Source organism: Cherax quadricarinatus, chromosome 31 (assembly GCF_038502225.1).
Source record: "Cherax quadricarinatus isolate ZL_2023a chromosome 31, ASM3850222v1, whole genome shotgun sequence".
Lineage (NCBI taxonomy): Eukaryota > Metazoa > Arthropoda > Malacostraca > Decapoda > Parastacidae > Cherax > Cherax quadricarinatus.
In genome coordinates, this window is record NC_091322.1 from 1,900,866 (window position 1) to 1,928,758 (window position 27,893).

The window sequence follows — 27,893 nt, forward strand, 5'->3', positions numbered from 1 at the left end:
AACACTGAGAGGAATTAATTAACACGACATATATCTTCTCTCAATCTTCTCGACAATATTAAAATAATTGTACTAGAAACACTCGATGTGACATCATGTGATGTCAGGCGTGATGACGTCAGCAGACATCTCGAGGTGATGCCAGCAGCACTGTGACGTCAGCAGACATCTCGAGGTGACGTCAGCAGACATCTCAAGGTGACGTCAGCAGACATCTCGAGGTGACGTCAGCAGACATCTCGAGGTGACGTCAGCAGACATCTCGAGGTGATGTCAGCAGACATCTCGAGGTGACGTCAGCAGACATCTCGAGGTGACGTCAGCAGACATCTCGAGGTGACGTCAGCAGACATCTCGAGGTGATGTCAGCAGACATCTCGAGGTGACGTCAGGCAGACATCGTGATGTCATGAAGTCGGGCAGCATCGTGGGTGACGTCAATGTGATGCGGGCAGCAGACCACAGCATGTGGCCTGGGACATCTGGTAACTCACATAGCTCGTAGGTCTACGTGACATCACCCACACCCACGTGGCATCACGATCCACGTGGTGTCGTGATCTACGTGGCATGCTGATCCACGTAGCTTCGAGTGGCCTCGGGCACTCAGATACACAGCTCTGGCAATGAATCACACGAAAAACAGCAGAAAACACAGCAGAGGGAGTGGGCAGTGGTGAGTGGTGTATGGTAGACGGGTGAGCGTGAGTAGGGCGAGCATGGGCAAGGTGAGGAACAGCCACTTCCTCTCCTCTCCTCCCCCACCCACAAATACGTAGAGAACTCACACTGGACGCAGAAATCACCACAAAACTCACCTCTGGCTTGCTGGAACAGCTGTGCTGAGCTGAACAACAACAGCAACATACAAGTGACGCTGAACACGTGACTTGAGAAACAGCGTGGGACGCTGTAGCGTGGGGTCACTGTGACGCCACTTACTATTCTCGGAGAATTTCGGCAAATTTCGGCCTGGATCCTGCTTGTACCTGTGTCTGGATGCTCAAACGTGCAGACACGACATCAGGATAACTCGTTGAAAGACTGATGCTTCTTGTATGGGATGATGAAGTGAAGATGACTTCATCCCTCTTCCTTCCTCGCTTTGGGCAAACACAACTTCTGCGACCACCGCTGGTACCAATTATAACGGGCTTGTTTGGTAGGCTGTAGCAAGCGGGTGGTTAAATGATACGTCTTCGGAGGCTTCTTACTTTATTGAAAGGTCGTGATGGGTACACAGGCTTGTGTGTTTGTGCCCATGGCCTGGGCAGGGCCATCCCACGAGAGAGAGCTGGGAGGCCTTGTGTCTTGCTGCTAGGCCGCTGTGAGAGAGAGAGAGGCAAGTCTGGGCATACTGAAGTGGCAAGGCCTATAGATGGCAGCACCAGCATGGTGCGAAATATGAACTAAGCTGGCAGACAGCATGGGCTGTCTGTGCAGACAGTACAGGCTATCTACATTAGTACCTGGTTCGCTGGTTGGGGGAGATAGCCTTTCAATGAGGGTGTGTACATGCACTGAATAAAGGTTACGTACTCTTTGCATGCCACATTTGTTAAACATCTAACTTATTATTTTTACCATATGTGATACAGTAGAGTAAATAATTATTTTGAGTGCTCATGAAGTGGGTTGTGAAATTTGTCTTGATATAATGTAAAGCATGAAAAATCTTAAAATAAATTAATGTTTTAATATTATGCATTTTTTGCAGTTCCGGCCAGAAATGTTGGATACCTTATACTCATTTGCCAAATTCCAGTATGAGTGTGGTAACTATACTGGTGCTGCTGATTACCTCTACCTCCATCGTGGTTTAGTGCCTGTCAGTGACAAGGTAATAACATTGTTTTCTCTAGAGGAATTAGCTTGTTCATAATATGTACTGTACCTACAGTGTTGAGTTCTTGATAGGGAACTTCAGTTATGCTGAACATAGATGATAAGAGATCTGTTCAACTGATGCCTATGTACCTGGTGATTGTTCAGGGTAATGTCACATTTTGTGGCCAGGTCTCTGACTAGCTGTCATCTCTTAACAGCTTGTAACAATAATCTGGCTGATCAAGACAGTCCCCAGGAAGACAAATAAGACATGCTATGCCTAGATATCTTTGTTATGAAGACATTGCCCCAACCAGTGGCTTTATTAATTTAATGCAGAGATTATACACTAGAGACAGTGGAAGATAAGGTAATCAGTCCCTTAGACCTGATGGAAAGTATTCAGTCTTTGGATCAGTTTGAACCAATGGTAGGAGAATGGACACATACTGGAGCCAGAAGAAAGGCATAGCAGTTCAAATCAGTTACAGGCAAGGAGAGGGACTCACTAGTGGAAATAGGTTATGCTCAAGAGTTGAGCCAAACATTATCAATAGGACTGTAGAAGATATTGTCTGTACCGTGCTGTCAGACATTTATGATTCTATTAATGGTAAATAATACTGACAAGTAGATAATTAATATAAATGCAATGCATTGATATTTTATTATGAAGATGTTTCACCAACCAATGACTTTGTTCAAGAGATTATAAACTGAAGACATTGAAAAATGAGGTAATCAGGTGTTCAGTCCTTGGATTAATCTGAAGCAAAGGTGTTAAATGTTGGGTGACTGTGCCTGGGAGATATGAAGAGAGCTGCCAACTTTGGCTTTGGCTCCCAGCAATAGCATAAGATGACAGATGTCTATACTTAACATTCCAATGCCTGTCTGAATTTTCTGTGTAACTTATTTTTTGTAAACGTATGCATGAGGAGTTGATAATGCCCTGGTTAGTGGAAGAGTAAATAGGAAGTCTGCTACACCATGAACCTTGACCAAATGAAAGCCATTGTCAGCAGGAGATTCAGGAAGAGAATGCCCACCTTACCTCTTGCCAACTATGGCTTTGGATCTCGGAAATATTGTGAAAATGCAGATTTCTTTCCTTCTTTGACACACATGAATTGCTTATACAACTTTCATTTAGTATGATTTATGCATTGAGAGGCTGATAATGCCATGTTTAGTGGAGGAGAAATTATGGAGTCTGCTACCTCACACACTTTGGTCAAACAAAAGCTAGTCAGCAGGAAATTAGCATACCACCTCTCAAAATACTGTTATTGCTGTATTGATATATGAACAGAGGTGGCAGCTCGCAGGAGACTCGTCCATATGTTTTCCCTTGTTTTGATAGACAACCAGAAACACTGCATTACCAAACAAGGTGTGGGGATTCTCTTAGAATGAGCCAATGTGTTTGGGTAATCAGCTGATGTCATACCTGCATCCAGGGCCAGATTTAGGCATAGGCTAAATCTGACTCTAAACCTATACCTGTTACACTTCTTACATTAATTATCAACATTTATAATTTTTCTTTTTATAAAATTTAATATACAGTTTAACAAGTTGGCACATCTTTTGGGGACACCATTCATGACTTAGTTGATTTTTTTTTGTTTTATCAGTGTTACTTGTGTTATAATTTTCAAATTATGTTTCATCTGGCAGTTACAAATTTACAACAGTATTTTACTCCTAGGAATTAATTAAATTTAGTCACTGGGAATGAACTTGCTGTATTTTTATCTATTAATGAATATTTTTAAACTGAATAATTAAAGGTGTATTTCTTAAAGTTGAAGTGAAGTAGCCCTCCTACCCCCACATGGGTTTGTTATTCATCTAGGCAGCATTCTTACTAGGTTCCCATAGCTTAGGGTCTCACTATGTTTAAATGTGGTCCTGCCTGCACCTCTGAATATGTATATGTATTGAATCCCACTACACAACTTTCTAGTTTAAACACATATTCATGTTATCACCAATCTATTCAGTAGTTTAAGAAATACAGCTGGATTAGATAAATCACTTAGTGGATTTTTTTATGATAATTCACACTGAATAGTTTCTTCAGACTTTTTATGTTGGTCCCATAATATTACGGCTTTGGGGCCAGTGTTTGTCCTGTAATACTACGCCAAAATTCTAGCAGCTTCCAATCTTGCGGGAGATAGCTGGTGGGCCTACATACAAGAGAATGGGTCTGAGTGGTCAATGTGCACAGTATAAAAAAAAATCCTGCAGCACGCAGTGCATAATAAAAAAAAACTGCAACAGCGTTTTTGGTTTAAAACAAGGACTTAGTGTATGTAGTATTGATGGTTGTTACTTGACTCAAGAAATCGTAATGACACGATTGCAAATAAACCATACCCCCGGCCGGGATTGAACCCGCGGTCATAGTCTCAAAACTCCAGCCCGTCGCGTTAGCCACTAGACCAGCTAGCCACAATAAGATTCATCCAACTAGGTATATTTCTACACCATAGGAAAGTTAGCACAGGCACCTCTGTGACCACAAATGCAAGTTTTTACAGACAAATCTCCAGCTAGCGTGGCCGTGACGAACTCTAGCTCAAGTCCCTTCACTGCCGTCAACATGACTTGAGCTAGAGTTCGTCACGGCCACGCTAGCTGGAGATTCGTCTGTAAAAACTTGCATTTGTGGTCACAAAGGTGCCTGTGCTAACTTTCCTATGGTGTAGAAATATACCTAGTTGGATGAATCTTATTGTGGCTAGCTGGTCTAGTGTCTAACGCGATGGGCTGGAGTTTTGAGACTCTATGACCGCGGGTTCAATCCCGGCCGGGGGTATGGTTTTGATGGTTGTTTTCTGTTTTTTGGTCTCATTTGATAGAATGGAAGATATATTTCAGAAATAGAGATGATTTTGAATGGTTTACAGAGTAAAAGTACCTGGAAGTTGAGCTCAGAGTAGCAGAAATGTTCTATTTTTGCCAATGTTCAAGAGTAGACAAATCATGTCACACATCCAATACACATCAACTGGTGGGTCTAATATGCTTTCACAAATGCGTTGATATTATTTATACCATTTTACAAAATGCAGTAGTCTGCATAACAGTAAATCTTCTATTTTTGTGTGAATAAAAATTCAAAATGGAAAGCAAGTGTAATATAAGAGGAGTCTGGAGACGTGACTAATGAACAGAGAAAATGTTATTTTATTGCCAGGAATGTCTGCATTGTTTATTCTGTACCCTATTTTGAATTATGTATGAAATTGACCAAATTACCAATTTCTGATGACTTTATTGGGTAATTTAACTAGGTAAATGGGCAGTTTCTTGTACTCAGTCGATAGAACAAAAGGAGTTCTAGTGAAATAGCTATAAATGTAGTCGACTGGAGCAATGGAATTGGCCCAGATGGTTTACCATTGGGAAAAGATTCTCTATCATTTCATAAGATTTTTTTTTTTTAAATTCTTTGACACTGAAAACAAGTTTGCAAATAGGGGTCACGACAGTGAAAGGGTTAATGTAAACTAAGTTTGTACAGTAGGGCCACATTTATACAGCAGGTTATGTTTCAGGCTGCCGCCGGAAAGCAGACATTGCCGGGAAGCAGAACACCATTTTTTTCCACTTATAAATGCGTAAAAATGCCAGGTAACAAGTTTACACTAACATATATTAACCCTTTCAGGGTCCGTCCCGTAGATCTACGGCTTTACGTTCAGGGTCCAAACCGTAGATCTATGTCATGAGCTCAGCTCACTCTGATAAACTGTGAGTGGTAAATTTGGGCCTAGATTTGAGAGAATACATCTATGTGGTATGTGTGCACCACATAAAACAAATCCTGCAGCACACTGTGTATAATGAGAGAAAAAAAACTGAGACCGTGATTTTCGATTAAAACAGCGACTTTGCAGCATTTTTTCGTATGTTTTTTATAGTTGTATTTGTGATTTCTTGGTCTCATTTGATAGAATGGAAGACATATTACAGAAATAGAGATAATTTTGATTGGTTTTAGCACTGGAAATGGCTTGAAACTGAGCTCAAAGTGGCGGAAATGTTAAATTTTTGCCGATGTTCAAGAGTAAACAAACGACCTCACACGTCTAATACACGCCAGCTGGTGGGTCTAATATGCATTCACAAATGTGGTGATGATATTTATACAATAATTACAATATTGCATAACAGTAAATCTTTTATTTTTTTTGTGTGAATAAAAATTCATTATGTGAATAAAAAATCAAAATGGAATTTATTTGTAAAGCCTCAAAACGTAACTAATGAACAGAGGAAATGTTAGTTTAGTGCCAGGAATACCTACATTGTTTATTCTGGACCCTATTTTGAAATTGGAATATTTTGAACTTTGTGTTAAATTGGGCAAATTACCAATTTCTGGTCACTTTATTTTGTAGTTGAAACAGTTGACTTGGCGATTTCTTGTGCTCAATCGATAGAACAGAAGTAATACTAGTGAAATAGCTAAGAATTTGGTCGACTGGAACAATGTAATTGGCCTAAAATGGGAGTCAAAATCGGCAAAATCGCCAATTCATAAATATCGCTGACACATCAAAATTCACGAGAGCATAATTTCGTCAATTTTCCATCAAATTTCATACTTTTTGTTTTATTACATTCACAAAAAGATTCTCTACTATTTCATAAGAAAAAATAATTTTTTTTTTAAAATTCTTGGACACTGGGGCACCACTTCAGATTTTGGCCTTGGACCCTGAAAGGGTTAACTAACAGTAGAACTAGGCATTAAAAAACAATAAAAAGTAAAATACATACACAGTACTTACCGTAATATATTTGTAGTCTTAATGTAGGGCAAGAGGTGAGTAGTATTTATTTGTAGGAAGTCAGGTGTAGGGTAGCCAGGAAGCCTGCCTGGCTCCCACACTTAAATGTAATACTGTATATGATATTTAAAGCAGTCCAGAGCGATATTATTACCATTGACATACCTTGTTCACTGAGTTTAATCATTTCTAACAACTACCTTTAGATGCCATTACAAACGAAGGGAGAAGTGATGAGAAATCATGCCGAGAATTGAAAGCAAAGCTGAATGCATCAAGAGGAGTGACTGAGCCAAAGGGGAATTGATACACATTTTCTCTAGTATTGGACCAGAGAAAACATAAGTCTTTTCCTCCACTTGGCTACATCTGTTTATATGCTATGTAATGTATTTCTTATATAATTTTGAAGAAAATGTAATAGATGGATTAATGAGAATGTCTATATTAATGTAAAATAAGACATTTAATGTGCCCAAGTGCTTATTATTACGTATTGTTGTTATTACTATGGCGTCAGGACTAGAGGGACACGCTCAGTGATTTTAATGTGTACCTGCACACCAGCACACTGTGTAAATTTATTCAGGTACAGGTATGTGTAAGTATATAATTATCAGAGTACATATAAATACACAATAACGTTAAAACACTTGAGATTTTGGAAAGTTTCCAGATACAGTGGACCCCCGGTTAACGATTTTAATCCGTGCAAGAGGGATAATTGTTATGCGAAATAATCGTTATGTGAATGAATTTTCCCCATAAGAAATAATGGAAATAAAATTAATCCGTGCAAGACGCCCAAAAGTATGAAAAAAATTTTTTTTTACCACATGAAATGTTAATTTTAATACACACAAACTGAAAAAGGCATGCACAATTACATGACACTTACTTTTATTGAAGATCTGGTGATGATTGATGGGATGGGAGGAGGGGAGAGCATTATCTTCTTACTGTTTAGAAGGGGAATCCCCTTCCATTAGGACTTGAGGTAGTAAGTCCTTTTCTGGGGTTACTTCCCTTCTTTTTTTAATGCCACTAGGGCCAGCTTCAGAGTCACTGGACTTCTTTCGCACAAGATATCTGTCCATAGTGGCCTGTACCTCTCGTTCCTTTATGACTTGCCTAAAGTGTTTCACAACATTGTCAGTGTAATAATCACCAGCACGGCTTGCAATAGCTGTGTGAGGGTGATTTTCATCCATGAAGGTTTGCACTTCAAGCCACTTTGCACAGATTTCCTTTATCTTTGTAGTAGGCAACTTCTTCAATTTCTCTCTCCCCTCCTCTGAACCAGTTTCCCCAGGTCTGGCCTCTTGCTCTTGAAGTTGATCTATCAGCTCATCAGTGGTTAGTTCTTCATTGTCCTCCTCCACCAACTCTTCCACATCCTCCCCACTAACCTCCAACCCCAAGGACTTTCCCAATGCCACAATGGATTCCTCAACTGGCACAGGATTCTCAGGGTTAGCCTCAAACCCTTCAAAATCCCTTTTGTCTACACATTCTGGCCACAGTTTCTTCCAAGCAGAGTTCAAGGTCCTCTTAGTCACTTCCTCCCAAGCCTTACCTATAAGGTTTACACAATTGAGGATATTAAAGTGATCTCTCCAAAATTCTCTTAGAGTCAGTTGAGTTTCTGAGGTCATTACAAAGCACCTTTCAAACAGAGCTTTTGTGTACAGTTTCTTGAAGTTGGAAATAACCTGCTGGTCCATGGGCTGCAGGAGAGGAGTGGTATTAGGAGGCAAAAACTTCACCTTAATGAAGCTCATGTCCCCATAAAGTCGCTCTGCCACGTCTGTAGGATGACCAGGGGCATTGTCTAACACCAGGAGGCACTTAAGTTCTAATTTCTTTTCAGTTAGGTAATTTTTCACATTGGGGGCAAATGCATGGTGTAACCAATTATAGAAAAATTCCCTAGTGACCCATGCCTTACTGTTTGCCCTCCACAGCACACACAAATTATCCTTGAGGACATTCTTTTGCCTGAACGCTCTGGGAGTTTCAGAGTGATACACTAATAAAGGCTTCACTTTGCAATCACCAGTAGCATTGGCACACATCAACAAAGTAAGCCTGTCTTTCATAGGCTTATGTCCTGGGAGTGCCTTTTCCTCCTGAGTAATGTAGGTCCTGCTTGGCATTTTCTTCCAGAACAGGCCTGTTTCATCACAATTAAACACTTGTTCAGGTTTCAGTCCTTCAGTTTCTATGTACTCCTTGAATTCCTGCACATATTTTTCAGCCGCTTTGTGGTCCGAACTGGCAGCCTCACCATGCCTTATCACACTATGGATGCCACTACGCTTCTTAAATCTCTCAAACCAACCTTTGCTGGCCTTAAATTCACTCACATCATCACTAGTTGCAGGCATTTTTTTAATTAAATCCTCATGCAACTTCCTAGCCTTTTCACATATGATCGCTTGAGAGATGCTATCTCCTGCTAGCTGTTTTTCATTTATCCACACCAATAAGAGTCTCTCAACATCTTCCATCACTTGTGATCTTTGTTTCGAAAACACAGTTGAACCTTTGGCAAGAACAGCTTCCTTGATTGTCTTTCTGGTGCCCACAATAGTAGCGATGGTTGATTGGGGTTTCTTGTACAGCTTGACTAGGTCGGCTATACGCACTCCACTTTCATACTTATCAATTATCTCTTTCTTCATTTCTATAGTAATTCTTACCCTTTGCGGTGTAGGGTTGGCACTAGAAGCTTTCTTGGGGCCCATGGTCACTTATTTTCCAGAAACAGCACCGAAAATACTGTAATAATACGAAATATTCCGAGTGTATGCTTGGATGTTACCGCGGAGGCTGGCTTGTAAACAATGGGACGGGCGGCACACGTGAGGCTGGCTGAGGGCACATTGGACGCGTCTCGGACGAAAATCGGTGAGCGGGTTTTTAATCGGTATGCGCGGCAAAAATTTTGCGATAAAAGTAATCGGTATGCGGAAAAATCGCTATGTGATGCCATCGTTATGCGGGGGTCCACTGTATAATGAGAATGTAAGCAAACTGCGTGACACACAGTGACTGTATTATAGAGTCGGGGGGTGGGGGGGCGTATAGAGAGTTTTTGTCACAATTTGAAATGTCCATATTAGAGGAATGCCATAAGGACAAACGCCATAAAGCGGGGCCCTACTGTATTGTATTCATAAGTTATATTAATTTTGGAAAATAATACTGTAATGAAACTGAAACCTATATGTGATTGTTTTACATGATGGTAGGATTTTTTTTTTTTTCCTCATAAACACATGGATACCAGGTATATCTTGATACTTCTACTTACACTTAGGTCACACTACACATGCTTGTACACACATATATATACAGTGGACCCCCGGTATTCAATGGCATCGGTATTCGATAAATCTGGTATTCGATGCATTATATTGCAAAAATATTTTCCTCGGTATACGATACGATTCGTACGAGATGTGTCCACGTGTGGCCTGAACTGCCCCATGTGTGCCAGTGTTTACAAGCCAGCCAGTGTGCGCGCATCTAAGGATACATTCGGTACATTCCATATTATCGCTGTGTTTGGTGCTTGTTTCTGCAAAATAAGTTACCATGGGCCCCAAGAAAGCTTCTAGTACCAACCCTTTGAGAAAAAAGTCGCTAATGACTTATGAAATGAAGAAAGAGATGATTGCAAAGTACGAAAGTGGAGTGTGTGTGTTGGAGCTGGTTAGGTTGTATAATAAACCCCAATCAACCATCTCTACAGTGACTAGGAAAACAGCAATCAAGGAAGCTGTTCTTGCAAAAGGTGCAACTGTGATTACAAAACAGCGACCGCAAGTGTTAGAAAATGCTGAGAGATTGTTATTGGTGTGGATAAATGAAAAACAGATAGCAGGAGATAGCATATCTCAAGCAATCATTTGTGAAAAGGCTAGGCATTTGCATGACGATTTGGTAAAGAAATTGCCTGCAGCTAATGGTGATGTGAGTGAATTTAATTAAGGCCAGCAAAGGTTGGTTTGAAAGATTTAAGAATCGTAGTGGCATACATAGTGTGATTAGGCATGGTGAGGCTGCCAGTTTGGACCAAAAAGCAGCTGAAAAATATGTGAAGGAATTCAAGGATTACATAGACAGTGAAGGACTGAAACCTGAACAAGTGTTTAATTGCGACGAAACAGGCCTGTTTTGGAAGAAAATGCCAAGCAGGACCTACATTACTCAGGAGGAAAAGGCACTCCCAGGACATAAGCCTATGAAAGACAGGCTTACTCTTGTGATGTGTGCCAATGCTAGTGGTGATTGCAAAGTGAAGCCTTTATTGGTGTATCACTCTGAAACTCCCAGAGTGTTCAAGAAAAACAATGTCCTCAAGGCTAATTTGTGTGTGCTGTGGAGGGCAAACACTAAGGCATGGGTCACTAGGGACTTTTTCTATGATTGGTTACACCAAGCATTTGCCCCCACTGTGAAAAATTACCTAACTGAAAAGAAATTAGACCTTAAGTGCCTCCTGGTATTAGACAATGCTCCTGGTCATCCTACAGACTTGGCAGAGCGACTTTTTGGGGACATGAGCTTCGTTAAGGTCAAGTTTTTGCCTCCTAATACCACTCCTCTCCTGCAGCCCATGGACCAGCAGGTCATTTCCAACTTCAAGAAACTGTACACAAAAGCTATGTTTCAGAAGTGCTTTATAGTGACCACAGAAACTCAACTGACTCTAAAAGACTTTTGGAAGGATCACTTTAATATCTTCAATTGTATAAACCTTATAGGTACGGCTTGGGAGGGAGTAACTAAGAGGACCTTGAACTCTGCTTGGAAAAAACTGTGGCCAGAATGTGTAGACAAAAGGGATTTTGAAGGATTTGAGGCTAACCCTGAGAATCCTATGCCAGTTGAGGAATCCATTGTGGCATTGGGGAAGTCCTTGGGGTTAGAGGTTAGTGGGGAGGATGTGGAAGAGTTGGTGGAGGAGGACAGTGAAGAACTAACCACTGATGAGCTGATAGATCATCTTCAACAGCAAGAGGCCACACTTGAGGAAACTGCTTCGGAGGAGGGGATAGAGAAATTGAAGAAGTTGCCTACTTCAAAGATTAAGGAAATGTGTGCAATGTGGCTTAAAGTGCAAACCTTTTTTGATGACAATCACCCTAACACAGCTATTGCAAGCCATGCTGGTGACTATTACACTAACAATGTTGTGAAACACTTTAGGAATGTCATAAAGGAACGGGAGGCACAGGCCACTATGGACAGATATGTTGTGCGACAGAAATCCAATGACTCTGAAGCTGGTCCTAGTGGCATTAAAAGAAGGGAAGTAACCTCAGAAAAGGACTTGCTACCTCAAGTCCTAATGGAACGGGATTCCCCTTCTAAACACTAACACCTCTCCCCTCCTCCCATCCCATCAATCATCACCAGATCTTCATTATAGGTAAGTGTCAATTATTTTATTGTTATTGTAATTATTCTTTTGCATTAAACTTAATATTTCATGTAGTAAAATTTTTTTTTTTCATACTTTTGGGTGTCTTGCACGGATTAATTTAATTTCCATTATTTCTCATGAGGAAAATTGATTCGGTTTTCGATATTATCGGTATTCGATGAGCTCTCAGGAACGGATTAATATCGACTACCGGGGGTTCACTGTACATACCCTATCTGGGTTTTCTTCTATTTTCTTAATAATTCTTGTTCTTTATTTCCTCTTATCTCCATGGGGAAGTGGAACAGAATTCTTCCTCCATAAGTCATGCGTGTCATAAGAGGTGATTAAAATGCCAGGAGCAAGGGAGTAGTAACCCCTTCTCCTGTATAAATTACTAAATTTAAAAAGAAAAACTTTAGGTTTTCTTCTGTAGGTCACCCTGCCTTGGTGGGATATGGACAATTTATGACATATAATATCAAGATTTTTTGCACTGTTTCTTGAAATTTTGGTTGAACCTTTTTAATAGAATTAAAGTAAAATTGCATAATAGTTATATTATAAGAGGTTATTCTGTATTTTTATGACTATTTCCTCTTCCAGTGGATCTTCTCTAAATGTCCTTGTAGACTCGTGGGACAAAATTTAGAAATTCATATATACAAATAGTCATACTTTATAGTTTAGACACATGTCTTAGCTATTGGGGATTGTGTTACATGGCTTATATTTGTTTGATATGAAAGTGGGTTATTAAGATCCTTGATATAATTTTTTAAGTTTATAGACAAAATTCACTGGTTAATTAAATTATACTTTTAACTCCTTTATTTTTAATGCTTATTACAGTATATCTGTAAAGTGTGTACAGTATTATATTAGATACAGTGGAACCTCAGTTTTCGTGATTAATCCCTTCAAAAAAGTTTGATGGAAACTGAATCGTATGAAAACTGAAGCAATGTTTTCCATAAGAAATAATGTAAATCCAATTAATCTGTTCCAGACACCCAAAAATATTAATAAAAAATACAATTTTATAGAGAATAATTATAGTTTTACATACAGGAAACAATGAGAAGTAAATATAAATGAATAATGAAATGGATAAATAAACACTTTAACATCACTTTTACCTTTATTGAAGACTCTTGTTGGCGTACGGAAGACGATAAGGAGGGGTAAGGGAGGAGGAGAGGTTATTATTTGGAATGGGAATCCCTGTCCATAAGAAATTCAGGTATCAAGGCCTTATCCAGGGTTACTTCCCTTCTTTGTCTTTTACTGGCACTAGGACCAGATTGAGAGTCACTGGACCCCTGTTGCACAAAATATCTGTCCAGAGAGGTCTGTTTCTGGTGTTTCTTTAAGGCATTTTCTTCGCGAGATCTGCATGCAACTGCCCTGCCTTTTCGCAAATTATTGCCTCCAAAACACTATCTCCCGCTAACTGTTTTTCTTTGATCCACACTAACAACATCTTCGATTGTGTGCAGTCTCTTTTTCGAAAGTACATTTTCCCCTTTTGCAACATCAGCTTCCTTGATTTCGTTTTTCTTCGCCAGGATGGAACTGATCGTTGATGCAGACTTCCTGTACATCCTGGCAAGATCGGCCATGGGTACACCACTTTCATACTTTGCTAGAAGTTCTTTCTTGAATTCTATCATGTTTCTCGCCTTCTTATCAAAGGGTTGGGACTCGGAACTTTCTTTTGCCCCCATGGTGGCTTATTTAGCAGTCACACTCAATAAACAAGCACAAAAACAATAGATTATTATGAAATGTTCCAGATGAACATGCAGGGTGATGCTCACTCAACGAGAAACAATGGCAGACTGAGTCACGAACGCAGGGATGCTTTGTGTGGGTGTTCAATTCCGGGAAATGAGTGGCCGAGTCACGCGGGCAGGCGGACGAGTTTAGTTCGGACCATTTTCAACTGTACGAAAACCGAGTGGTTGTACGAAAACTGGGACAAAATTTTCGACAAAAAAAAGTCATCGAAAACCAAATCGTACAAAAATTAGGGCATACGAAAACTGAGGTTTGACTGTATACAGTAGTATTTAAGAACATAAGAAAGAAGGAACACTGCAACAGGCCTACTGACCCATGCAGAGCAGGTCCATGTCTCCACCCCCCCACCCCATGAAACCAATGACCCACCCCCCGGATTATCCCAATGACCCACCCAGTCTGGTCATCCCCACTCAAGGATGGAGCACTGTACCAGACCCAGCAGCACAAGCTAGTCAGGTCCAACTCACACCCACCCACACCCACTCATGTATTTATCTAACCTATTTTTAAAACTACACAACGTTTTAGCCTCAACAACTGTACTCGGGAGCTTGTTCCACTCATCCAGAACTCTGTTACCAAACCAGTGCTTTCCTATATCCTTCCTGAATCTGAATTTTTCTAACTTGAAACCATTGCTGTGAGTCCTGTCTTGGCTGGAAATTTTCAGTACACTATTTACATCCCCTTTATTTATTCCTGTTTTCCATTTATACACCTCGATCATATCCCCCCTAATTCTACGCCTTTCGAGAGAGTGCAGATTCAGGGCCCTCAGTCTATCCTCATAGGGAAGATTTCTGATACATGAGATCATCTTTGTCATCCTCCTTTGTATGTTTTCCAGAGCATTTATATCCATTCTGTAATACGGTGACCAGAACTGAGCAGCATAGTCTAAATGAGGCCTAACCAAGGATAAATAGAGTTGAAGAACAACCTGAGGACTTCTATTATTTATACTTCTAGATATGAAGCCAAGAATTCTGTTAGCTTTATTGCGAACACTAATGCACTGTTGTCTTGGTTTTAGGTTACTGCTAACCAGAACTCCTAAATCCTTTTTGCAATCGGTAGTATTTAGGTTATATGTGGCATGGTTATTTAACTGTCCAACATTTAGAACTTTGCATTTGTCAATATTAAACTGCATCTGCCACTTCTCCGACCATTGCATCAGTCTATTCAAATCATCCTGGAGTGCTCTAATGTCCTCATTAGAATGAATTGGACGGCCTATTTTGGTGTCATCTGCAAATTTGTTTATGTCGCTATTTATTCCCTCATCTATGTCATTTATGTAAATTGTGAACAACGGGCCCAACACTGACCCCTGATGAACACCGCTTATGACGTGCCCCCATTCTGATTTCTCCCCATTTATGCAAACTCTCTGCTGTCTATTTGTCAGCCATGCCTCTACCCAGGAAAAAATTTCTCCTCCTATTCCGTGTGCCCTAAGTTTCCTCAATAGCCTCTGGTGTGGAACTCTATCGAAAGCCTTACTGAAGTCCATATACACAATATCATATTCATTACCATGATCTACCTCCTCAAACAACTTACTGAAAAAAGTTAGTAAATTCGTAAGACAGGAACGCCCCTTTGTAAAACCGTGTTGAGAATCATTAATCAATCTGTGCCTGTCAAGATGGCTACGAATTGCTTCGGCAATTATTGATTCCATAAATTTTCCCACTATGGAGGTAAGGCTTATTGGTCTATAGTTCGAAGCCAAGGACCTGTCACCTACCTTGTAAATAGGTATTACATTTGCCATTTTCCATTTATCAGGCACTATGCCAGTTTGTAGTGATACGTTAAAAAGATTAGCCAAAGGTATGCTAAGTTCCTCTTTACATTCCTTTAACACCCTTGCAAACAGTTCATCAGGACCTGGGGATTTGTTAGGTTTTAGTTTCTCTATTTGTCTGAGGACCATGTCACTAGTTACCGCAATCGTACATAGTTTATCATCATCCTGTTCTACGTAATCTATTATTTCAGGAATATCGCTAGTATTTTCCTGGGTGAAAACTGAGAGGAAGTAGGTATTTAGAATTTCACACATATCCTTATCACTGTCAGTGATCTGACCAGAGTTACTCTTAAGTGGGCCAATCTTGTCCCTAATCTTACTTCTGTATACCTGAAAGAACCCTTTTAAGTACTGATTTAATGGATGCTTGGACACTCCCTGTCTTCATTTAGTCCTTTGAATCAAAGGTTTACTATACATCTTTTTTTTTTTATTGATTGAAAAGTCTGATTAGATAATAACCTTCATGTACTGTATTATTTTTTATTTTTAGAATTTTCTAAATGGACTGTGGGGCAAGTTGGCATCAGAGATTCTGACTCAGAACTGGGAAAATGCACTTGAAGATCTTAATCGCCTCAAAGAGTTCATTGAGAGCAACCTTACAACCTCTCCCCTTCAGGCTCTTCAGCAACGTACCTGGTTGATCCACTGGTCACTCTTTGTCTTTTTCAATCATCCAAAAGGTAAACACAGGGAGGAAATGTAGGAAGTTAATGTGAATTATTGTGTATAATGCATATTTTTAAGGTAATGCTACTACTTATATATCATTATACTTCAGAAATATGGATGGAAAAGGTATGTTCACAGGATGTAAAACACTAATTTGGCATAAACTTGAAAAGTAGTTATAATAGAAAAGATTAATCAAAGGAATATGCATGAAGATGGATTGAATAACGAATGATGAAACCATACAAGTACTATTATTTTTTATTTCTTTAATACATTAGTTGTTTATCAACAAGGCAGGGTGACCTGAAAAAGAAGAAACGTTTTCATCATCATTCACTCTATCACTGTCTTGTCTGAGGCATGCCTACGCTATAGTTAAAAAAAAATGCAACATAATCTTTACCCCTCCATCAGAGCACAGGCACTGTACTTTCCACCTTCACGACTCAAGTCTGGCTAACCAGTTTCCCTGAATACCTTTATAAATGTTACTTTGTTCACTCTCCAACAGCACATTGTCATAAAACCCATTTGCGTCCACTCGCTCCTATCTAACACACACATGCTTGCTGGAAGCCTAAGCCCCCTCTCACACAAAGTGTCTAACCCCTCCCTCCAACCTTTCCTAAGACAACCTCTATTCTGCCTTCCTCTAACTACAGGGAATTATAAGATTGAAGATTATATTTTAAGATGATATATTCATGCTGTACAGATGGATGATGATAGTAATGTAAAATAGGTACTCAGGTGAATTTAAGGGTAAAAAGGCAGATAGGCAGGCCAGTATGATGGGCAGATATGGCAAGTGAGTGTAAGGGTTGTCAACAGAACAAGGGAAATTGTAATTAGTAAGATTGAGTGAGTAGACATTTTTTGTTGATTATTCTAGAATACTGCAGTTGTATTTCTGGACACGAGTGTGACTGAGTTACTGTTTCCTTTTGATGGCGCAAAGTGGAAAGTACTGTGGTTTGAATAGGCAGATATCACTGAATGCATTTAACATTAAACTTCTACATGCAGTATATAACTCCTATTTTCTTCAGGCAAGTACCTCGCCAACCTATTAAAACATAATATACAGTAATCATCTTGATGTGGGTTTATTTATTTGACTGTGTAATTTAATGGAAACCTAATGGCTAATGTCTTGGTGTGACAGCATTTAAATAAGTATTCTTTAGTTCTGTTTGAAGCAAGAAAACTTCCAGTATTTACAGATTTTGACTTGACAGCCTAAAAGAGCATTAGGTAAGATTGTGCAATTTTAAAATCACACTTGAAGATTAGGTTAGTTTTTTTTTTGTTTCTTATATATATATATATATATTTATATATATATTTATATATATATATATATATATATATATTTATATATATTCTTTCTTTCAACACACCGGCCGTATCCCACCGAGGCGGGGTGGCCCAAAAGGAAAAACGAAAGTTTCTCCTTTTACATTTAGTAATATATACAGGAGAAGAGGTTACTAGCCCCTTGCTCCCGGCATTTTAGTTGCCTCTTACAACACGCATGGCTTACGGAGGAAGAATTCTGTTCCACTTCCCCATGGAGAATTTATATATATATATATATATATATATATATATATATATATATATATATATATATATATATATATATATATATATATATATTATTTATTTTTTTTATTATCACACCGGCCGATTCCCACCAAGGCAGGGTGGCCCGAAAAAGAAAAACTTTCACCATCATTCACTCCATCACTGTCTTGCCAGAAGGGTGCTTTACACTACAGTTTTTAAACTGCAACATTAACACCCCTCCTTCAGAGTGCAGGCACTGTACTTCCCATCTCCAGGACTCAAGTCCGGCCTGCCGGTTTCCCTGAATCCCTTCATAAATGTTACTTTGCTCACACTCCAACAGCACGTCAAGTATTAAAAACCATTTGTCTCCATTCACTCCTATCAAACACGCTCACGCATGCCTGCTGGAAGTCCAAGCCCCTCGCGCACAAAACCTCCTTTACCCCCTCCCTCCAACCCTTCCTATGCCGACCCCTACCCCGCCTTCCTTCCACTACAGACAGATACACTCTTGAAGTTATTCTGTTTCGCTCCATTCTCTCTACATGTCCGAACCACCTCAACAACCCTTCCTCAGCCCTCTGGACAACAGTTTTGGTAATCCCGCACCTCCTCCTAACTTCCAAACTACGAATTCTCTGCATTATATTCACACCACACATTGCCCTCAGACATGACATCTCCACTGCCTCCAGCCTTCTCCTCGCTGCAACATTCATCACCCACGCTTCACACCCATATAAGAGCGTTGGTAAAACTATACTCTCATACATTCCCCTCTTTGCCTCCAAGGACAAAGTTCTTTGTCTCCACAGACTCCTAAGTGCACCACTCACTCTTTTTCTCTCATCAATTCTATGATTCACCTCATCTTTCATAGACCCATCCGCTGACACGTCCACTCCCAAATATCTGAATACGTTCACCTCCTCCATACTCTCTCCCTCCAATCTGATATTCAATCTTTCATCACCTAATCTTTTTGTTATCCTCATAACCTTACTCTTTCCTGTATTCACCTTTAATTTTCTTCTTTTGCACACCCTACCAAATTCATCCACCAATCTCTGCAACTTCTCTTCAGAATCTCCCAAGAGCACAGTGTCATCAGCAAAGAGCAGCTGTGACAACTCCCACTTTGTGTGTGATTCTTTATCTTTTAACTCCACGCCTCTTGCCAAGACCCTCGCATTTACTTCTCTTACAACCCCATCTATAAATATATTAAACAACCACGGTGACATCACACATCCTTGTCTAAGGCCTACTTTTACTGGGAAAAAATTTCCCTCTTTCCTACATACTCTAACTTGAGCCTCACTATCCTCGTAAAAACTCTTCACTGCTTTCAGTAACCTACCTCCTACACCATACACTTGCAACATCTGCCACATTGCCCCCCTATCCACCCTGTCATACGCCTTTTCCAAATCCATAAATGCCACAAAGACCTCTTTAGCCTTATCTAAATACTGTTCACTTATATGTTTCACTGTAAACACCTGGTCCACACACCCCCTACCTTTCCTAAAGCCTCCTTGTTCATCTGCTATCCTATTCTCCGTCTTACTCTTAATTCTTTCAATTATAACTCTACCATACACTTTACCAGGTACACTCAACAGACTTATCCCCCTATAATTTTTGCACTCTCTTTTATCCCCTTTGCCTTTATACAAAGGAACTATGCATGCTCTCTGCCAATCCCTAGGTACCTTACCCTCTTCCATACATTTATTAAATAATTGCACCAACCACTCCAAAACTATATCCCCACCTGCTTTTAACATTTCTATCTTTATCCCATCAATCCCGGCTGCCTTACCCCCTTTCATTTTACCTACTGCCTCACGAACTTCCCCCACACTCACAACTGGCTCTTCCTCACTCCTACAAGATGTTATTCCTCCTTGCCCTATACACGAAATCACAGCTTCCCTATCTTCATCAACATTTAACAATTCCTCAAAATATTCCTTCCATCTTCCCAATACCTCTAACTCTCCATTTAATAACTCTCCTCTCCTATTTTTAACTGACAAATCAATTTGTTCTCTAGGCTTTCTTAACTTGTTAATCTCACTCCAAAACTTTTTCTTATTTTCAACAAAATTTGTTGATAACATCTCACCCACTCTCTCATTTGCTCTCTTTTTACATTGCTTCACCACTCTCTTAACCTCTCTCTTTTTCTCCATATACTCTTCCCTCCTTGCATCACTTCTACTTTGTAAAAACTTCTCATATGCTAACTTTTTCTCCCTTACTACTCTCTTTACATCATCATTCCACCAATCGCTCCTCTTCCCTCCTGCACCCACTTTCCTGTAACCACAAACTTCTGCTGAACACTCTAACACTACATTTTTAAACCTACCCCATACCTCTTCGACCCCATTGCCTATGCTCTCATTAGCCCATCTATCCTCCAATAGCTGTTTATATCTTACCCTAACTGCCTCCTCTTTTAGTTTATAAACCTTCACCTCTCTCTTCCCTGATGCTTCTATTCTCCTTGTATCCCATCTACCTTTTACTCTCAGTGTAGCTACAACTAGAAAGTGATCTGATATATCTGTGGCCCCTCTATAAACATGTACATCCTGAAGTCTACTCAACAGTCTTTTATCTACCAATACATAATCCAACAAACTACTGTCATTTCGCCCTACATCATATCGTGTATACTTATTTATCCTCTTTTTCTTAAAATATGTATTACCTATAACTAAACCCCTTTCTATACAAAGTTCAATCAAAGGGCTCCCATTATCATTTACACCTGGCACCCCAAACTTACCTACCACACCCTCTCTAAAAGTTTCTCCTACTTTAGCATTCAAGTCCCCTACCACAATTACTCTCTCACTTGGTTCAAAGGCTCCTATACATTCACTTAACATCTCCCAAAATCTCTCTCTCTCCTCTGCATTCCTCTCTTCTCCAGGTGCATACACGCTTATTATGACCCACTTCTCGCATCCAACCTTTACTTTAATCCACATAATTCTTGAATTACACATTCATATTCTCTTTTCTCCTTCCATAACTGATCATTTAACATTACTGCTACCCCTTCCTTTGCTCTAACTCTCTCAGATACTCCAGATTTAATCCCATTTGTTTCCCCCCACTGAAACTCTCCTACCCCCTTCAGCTTTGTTTCGCTTAGGGCCAGGACATCCAACTTCTTTTCATTCATAACATCAGCAATCATCTGTTTCTTGTCATCCGCACTACATCCACGCACATTTAAGCAACCCAGTTTTATAAAGTTTTTCTTCTTCTCTTTTTTAGTAATTGTATACAGGAGAAGGGGTTACTAGCCCATTGCTCCCGGCATTTTAGTCGCCTCATACGACACGCATGGCTTACGGAGGAAAGATTCTTTTCCACTTCCCCATGGACAATAGAAGAAATAAAAAAGAACAAGAGCTATTTAGAAAAAGGAGAAAAACCTAGATGTATGTATATATATATATGCATGTGCGTGTCTGTGAAGTGTGACCAAAGTGTAAGTAGGAGTAGCAAGATATCCCTGTTATCTTAGCGTGTTTATGAGACAGAAAAAGAAACCAGCAATCCTACCATCATGCAAAACAGTTACAGGTTTTTGTTTCACAGTCATCTGGCAGGACGGTAGTACTTCCCTGGGTGGTTGCTGTCTACCAACCTACTACCTCTATATATATATATATATATATATATATATATATATATATTATATATATATATATATATATATATATATATATATAATATATATATTTATATATATATATATATATATATATATATATATATATATATATATATATATATATATATATATATATATATATATATATATATAAATATCTATAAATATATTTATTTATAAATATATTTATAAATAAATATATTTATAAATATATTTATAGATGGGGTTGTAAAGGAAGTAAATGCTAGGGTGTTTGGGAGAGGGGTGGGATTAAATTATGGGGAATCAAATTCAAAATGGGAATTGACACAGTTACTTTTTGCTGATGATACTGTGCTTATGGGAGATTCTAAAGAAAAATTGCAAAGGTTAGTGGATGAGTTTGGGAATGTGTGTAAAGGTAGAAAGTTGAAAGTGAACATAGAAAAGAGTAAGGTGATGAGGGTGTCAAATGATTTAGATAAAGAAAAATTGGATATCAAATTGGGGAGGAGGAGTATGGAAGAAGTGAATGTTTTCAGATACTTGGGAGTTGACGTGTCGGCGGATGGATTTATGAAGGATGAGGTTAATCATAGAATTGATAAGGGAAAAAAGGTGAGTGGTGCGTTGAGGTATATGTGGAGTCAAAAAACGTTATCTATGGAGGCAAAGAAGGGAATGTATGAAAGTATAGTAGTACCAACACTCTTATATGGGTGTGAAGCTTGGGTGGTAAATGCAGCAGCAAGGAGACGGTTGGAGGCAGTGGAGATGTCCTGTCTAAGGGCAATGTGTGGTGTAAATATTATGCAAAAAATTCGGAGTGTGGAAATTAGGAGAAGGTGTGGAGTTAATAAAAGTATTAGTCAGAGGGCAGAAGAGGGGTTGTTGAGGTGGTTTGGTCATTTAGAGAGAATGGATCACAGTAGAATGACATGGAAAGCATATAAATCTATAGGGGAAGGAAGGCGGGGTAGGGGTCGTCCTCGAAAGGGTTGGAGAGAGGGGGTAAAGGAGGTTTTGTGGGTAAGGGGCTTGGATTTCCAGGAAGCGTGGGTGAGCGTGTTAGATAGGAGTGAATGGAGACGAATGGTACTTGGGACCTGACGATCTGTTGGAGTGTGAGCAGGGTAATATTTAGTGAAGGGATTCAGGGAAACCGGTTATTTTCATATAGTCGGACTTGAGTCCTGGAAATGGGAAGTACAATGCCTGCACTTTAAAGGAGGGGTTTGGGATATTGGCAGTTTGGAGGGATATGTTGTGTATCTTTATATGTGTATGCTTCTAGACTGTTGTATTCTGAGCACCTCTGCAAAAACAGTGATAATGTGCGAGTGTGGTGAAAGTGTTGAATGATGATGAAAGTATTTTCTTTTTGGGGATTTTCTTTCTTTTTTGGGTCACCCTGCCTCGGTGGGAGACGGCCGACTTGTTGAAAAAAAAAAAAAAAAAAAATATATATATATATTATATATTATATATATATATATATTATATGCAATAAGATCACAGTAAATAGGTGATTTCAGAATATGCAAAACAACCACTCTGAAAGAATAGAGAAATTCCAAGCGCTTTCGTGACTACTCACATTATCAAGGAACTATGAAAGTAAAGCATCCATGGAAGCTATATAAGGGGTCTGGTCGGCACCTCACTATCAGATCCCACAACGGTTTAAACACCTGACGTGTGCCGACCCAACTTGGATAGGTCCTTGGCACAACTCACCCCACAAACTATTCTACCCAAGAAATAAGAAATTTTAAAGATTATTTGTCCAGTGTATTATTAAATTCTTCCCAAATTCTATTAATTATAAATGGATCTAATTTATATAAACCAAAGGAAATATTCATATTATTGTCAAAACTGCTTTTTATGAAACGAGATTCAATTATATTTCTGTCGACCATGGACTTGCTTGATACTACTTTCTCAACTTTTTGAAAATCAATTGGATGGTTAAAATCTCTTACATGAATAAATAGAGCATTGGAATCTTGTCCAGTTCTAATGCTATATTTATGTTGTTTTAATCTTAGTTCGAGATTTTTACCAGTTTGACCGTAATAAATTTTATCGCAAATTTTACAAGGAATCTTATAGACACATCCATCAGCATTTTGGGGGGAATTCTTTATCAAAAGTTTTTTTACTGTATCGAGATTTTTGAATACAACTTTAATATTAAAAGTCTTAAGAAGAGAAGGCATATCAACCAAGTTTTCATGGTAAGGGACAACCAACATATTTTTATTTGAATAAGGCTGGTTGTCCCTTTTTGGATTGTAAAAAGTATTTCTAGCAACTTTAAAAGATTTATCAATTACAAAATAAATGCAATAGTAATTATGAAAGAAAATGATTACCAAGAAAAAATGAATAATCTCTTAGATGATACTGAAACCTATTCTAAACTTAGGAAAAATCCCCTAGAAACCGTTAACAGCAATTTCAATAAAACAATAAAACTTCTACTGAAAGGCAAAGATGAATTAGTCAAACAATTTACTTCCACTAATCCATCTTTGCCTTACATGTATGGACTAATAAAAACACACAAACCAGGAAATCCAGTCAGACCAATTATTAGCTCCATAGGGTCAGTTTCATATAAATTATCCAAATGGCTTGTTGATATTTTGAGCCCTATTGTTGGCAAAATTTCTAACTTTAATGTTAAAAACAACATAGACTTGGTTGATAAATTAAGCTCCTTGACTGACTTAAATGATTTTAACATGGTTAGTTTTGATGTTACTTCCTTGTTTACGAAAGTTCCTGTTGATGATTGATTTATTAAGTTTCTTATCTGAAGAACTCGTTAACTATGATTTACCATTGCCAGTTCCTACTATCATTAAACTTAAACTTTGCATTGTTGATGCAAAATTTGTATTTAATGATAAATTTTACACTCAGAAGTTTGGTATGGCAATGGGAAATCCTCTTTCACCTGTTCTTAGTAACCTATACATGGAATTTTTTGAAACAAGGTTACTTAACACAATCCTCCCTAATAGAGCTAAATGGTTCAGATATGTTGATGATATTTTGTGTCTTATGCCCAAAAATGTAGATATACACCATTTCCTTGGAAAATTAAATAGCTTAGCCCATTCAATAAACTTTACTGTTGAGTTTGAAGAAAATAACTCATTGCCTTTTCTAGATGTTTTAATTATTAAGGGTAATAATGAATTCAAATTTAAAATTTACAGAAAACCTACTAATAACTGTTCCTATGTCCACTATTATTCCTCGCATCAAGATAGTCAAACTGTCTGTTTTCTCATCAATGTTTCTGAGAGCTTTACGAATTTGTAGTCCTGAGTTCATAGATGAGGAAATATCCAAAATTTATGAAATAGGTAATGATTTAAAATACCCAAGAAATGTAATTGATAAATCTTTTAAAGTTGCTAGAAATACTTTTTACAATCCAAAAAGGGACAACCAGCCTTATTCAAATAAAAATATGTTGGTTCTCCCTTACCATGAAAACTTGGTTGATATGCCTTCTCTTCTTAAGACTTTTAATATTAAAGTTGTATTCAAAAATCTCGATACAGTAAAAAAAACTTTTGATAAAGAATTCCCCCCAAAATGCTGATGGATGTGTCTATAAGATTCCTTGTAAAATTTGCGATAAAATTTATTACGGTCAAACTGGTAAAAATCTCGAACTAAGATTAAAACAACATAAATATAGCATTAGAACTGGACAAGATTCCAATGCTCTATTTATTCATGTAAGAGATTTTAACCATCCAATTGATTTTCAAAAAGTTGAGAAAGTAGTATCAAGCAAATCCATGGTCGACAGGAATATAATTGAATCTTGTTTCATAAAAAGCAGTTTTGACAATAATATGAATATTTCCTTTGGTTTATATAAATTAGATCCATTTATAATTAATAGAATTTGGGAAGAATTTAATAATACACTGGACAAATAATCTTTAAAATTTCTTATTTCTTGGGTAGAATAGTTTGTGGGGTGAGTTGTGCCAAGGACCTATCCAAGTTGGGTCGGCGCACGTCAGGTGTTTAAACCGTTGTGGGATCTGATAGTGAGGTGCCGACCAGACCCCTTATATAGCTTCCTTGGATGCTTTACTTTCATAGTTCCTTGATAATGTGAGTAGTCACGAAAGTGCTTGGAATTTCTCTATTCTTTCAGAGTAGTTGTTTTGCATATATATATATATATATATATATATATATATATATATATATATATATATATATATATATATATATATATATATATATATATATATATATATATATATATATATATATATATATATATATATATATATATATATATATATATATATATATATATATATATATATATATATATATATATATATATATATATATATATATATATATATATATATATATATATATATATATATATATATATATATATATATATATATATATATATATATATATATATATATATATATATATATATATATATATATATATATATATATATATATACACACACACACACACATACACATACACATATACAGTGGACCCCCGGTTAACGATATTTTTTCACTCCAGAAGTATGTTCAGGTGCCAGTACTGACTGAATTTATTCCCATAAGGAATATTGTGAAGTACATTAGTCCATTTCAGACCCCCAAACATACACGTACAAACGCACTTACATAAATACACTTACATAATTGGTCGCATTCGGAGGTAATCGTTATGCCGGGGTCCACTGTATATAATGTATATATATGTATGTATATGTATGTATATATATATGTATGTTTTTTTTTTTTTTTTTTTTTTTTTTTTCAACAAGTCGGCCGTCTCCCACCGAGGCAGGGTGACCCAAAAAAGAAAGAAAATCCCCAAAAAGAAAATACTTTCATCATCATTCAACACTTTCACCACACTCGCACATTATCACTGTTTTTGCAGAGGTGCTCAGAATACAACAGTCTAGAAGCATACACATATAAAGATACACAACATATCCCTCCAAACTGCCAATATCCCAAACCCCTCCTTTAAAGTGCAGGCATTGTACTTCCCATTTCCAGGACTCAAGTCCGACTATATGAAAATAACCGGTTTCCCTGAATCCCTTCACTAAATATTACCCTGCTCACACTCCAACAGATCGTCAGGTCCCAAGTACCATTCGTCTCCATTCACTCCTATCTAACACGCTCACGCACGCTTGCTGGAAATCCAAGCCCCTTACCCACAAAACCTCCTTTACCCCCTCTCTCCAACCCTTTCGAGGACGACCCCTACCCCGCCTTCCTTCCCCTATAGATTTATATGCTTTCCATGTCATTCTACTGTGATCCATTCTCTCTAAATGACCAAACCACCTCAACAACCCCTCTTCTGCCCTCTGACTAATACTTTTATTAACTCCACACCTTCTCCTAATTTCCACACTCCGAATTTTTTGCATAATATTTACACCACACATTGCCCTTAGACAGGACATCTCCGCTGCCTCCAACCGTCTCCTTGCTGCTGCATTTACCACCCAAGCTTCACACCCATATAAGAGTGTTGGTACTACTATACTTTCATACATTCCCTTCTTTGCCTCCATAGATAACGTTTTTTGACTCCACATATACCTCAACGCACCACTCACCTTTTTTCCCTCATCAATTCTATGATTAACCTCATCCTTCATAAATCCATCCGCCGACACGTCAACTCCCAAGTATCTGAAAACATTCACTTCTTCCATACTCCTCCTCCCCAATTTGATATCCAATTTTTCTTTATCTAAATCATTTGACACCCTCATCACCTTACTCTTTTCTATGTTCACTTTCAACTTTCTACCTTTACACACATTCCCAAACTCATCCACTAACCTTTGCAATTTTTCTTTAGAATCTCCCATAAGCACAGTATCATCAGCAAAAAGTAACTGTGTCAATTCCCATTTTGAATTTGATTCCCCATAATTTAATCCCACCCCTCTCCCAAACACCCTAGCATTTACTTCCTTTACAACCCCATCTATAAATATATTAAACAACCATGGTGACATTACACATCCCTGTCTAAGACCTACTTTTACCGGGAAGTAGTCTCCCTCTCTTCTACACACCCTAACCTGAGCCTCACTATCCTCATAAAAACTCTTTACAGCATTTAATAACTTACCACCTATTCCATATACTTGCAACATCTGCCACATTGCTCCTCTATCCACTCTATCATATGCCTTTTCTAAATCCATAAATGCAA

The 27,893-nt window shown here is 38.3% G+C and overlaps 1 protein-coding gene and 1 long non-coding RNA gene across 2 annotated transcripts in view; one reads left to right on the forward strand and one right to left on the reverse strand.

Annotated features, from left to right (window-relative positions):
* LOC138853461 (uncharacterized) overlaps positions 1-27,893 on the reverse strand; it is a 346,452-nt gene that overhangs the window by 256,849 nt on the left and 61,710 nt on the right. The window lies entirely within an intron of this gene.
* Positions 1-27,893, forward strand: part of eIF3e (eukaryotic translation initiation factor 3 subunit e) — a 98,866-nt gene that overhangs the window by 16,717 nt on the left and 54,256 nt on the right. The window contains exons 4-5 of the mRNA XM_070090155.1: positions 1,718-1,840; positions 16,188-16,380. Coding sequence (XP_069946256.1) covers positions 1,718-1,840; positions 16,188-16,380 — 316 coding nt within the window. The remainder of the gene's footprint in view (positions 1-1,717; positions 1,841-16,187; positions 16,381-27,893) is intronic.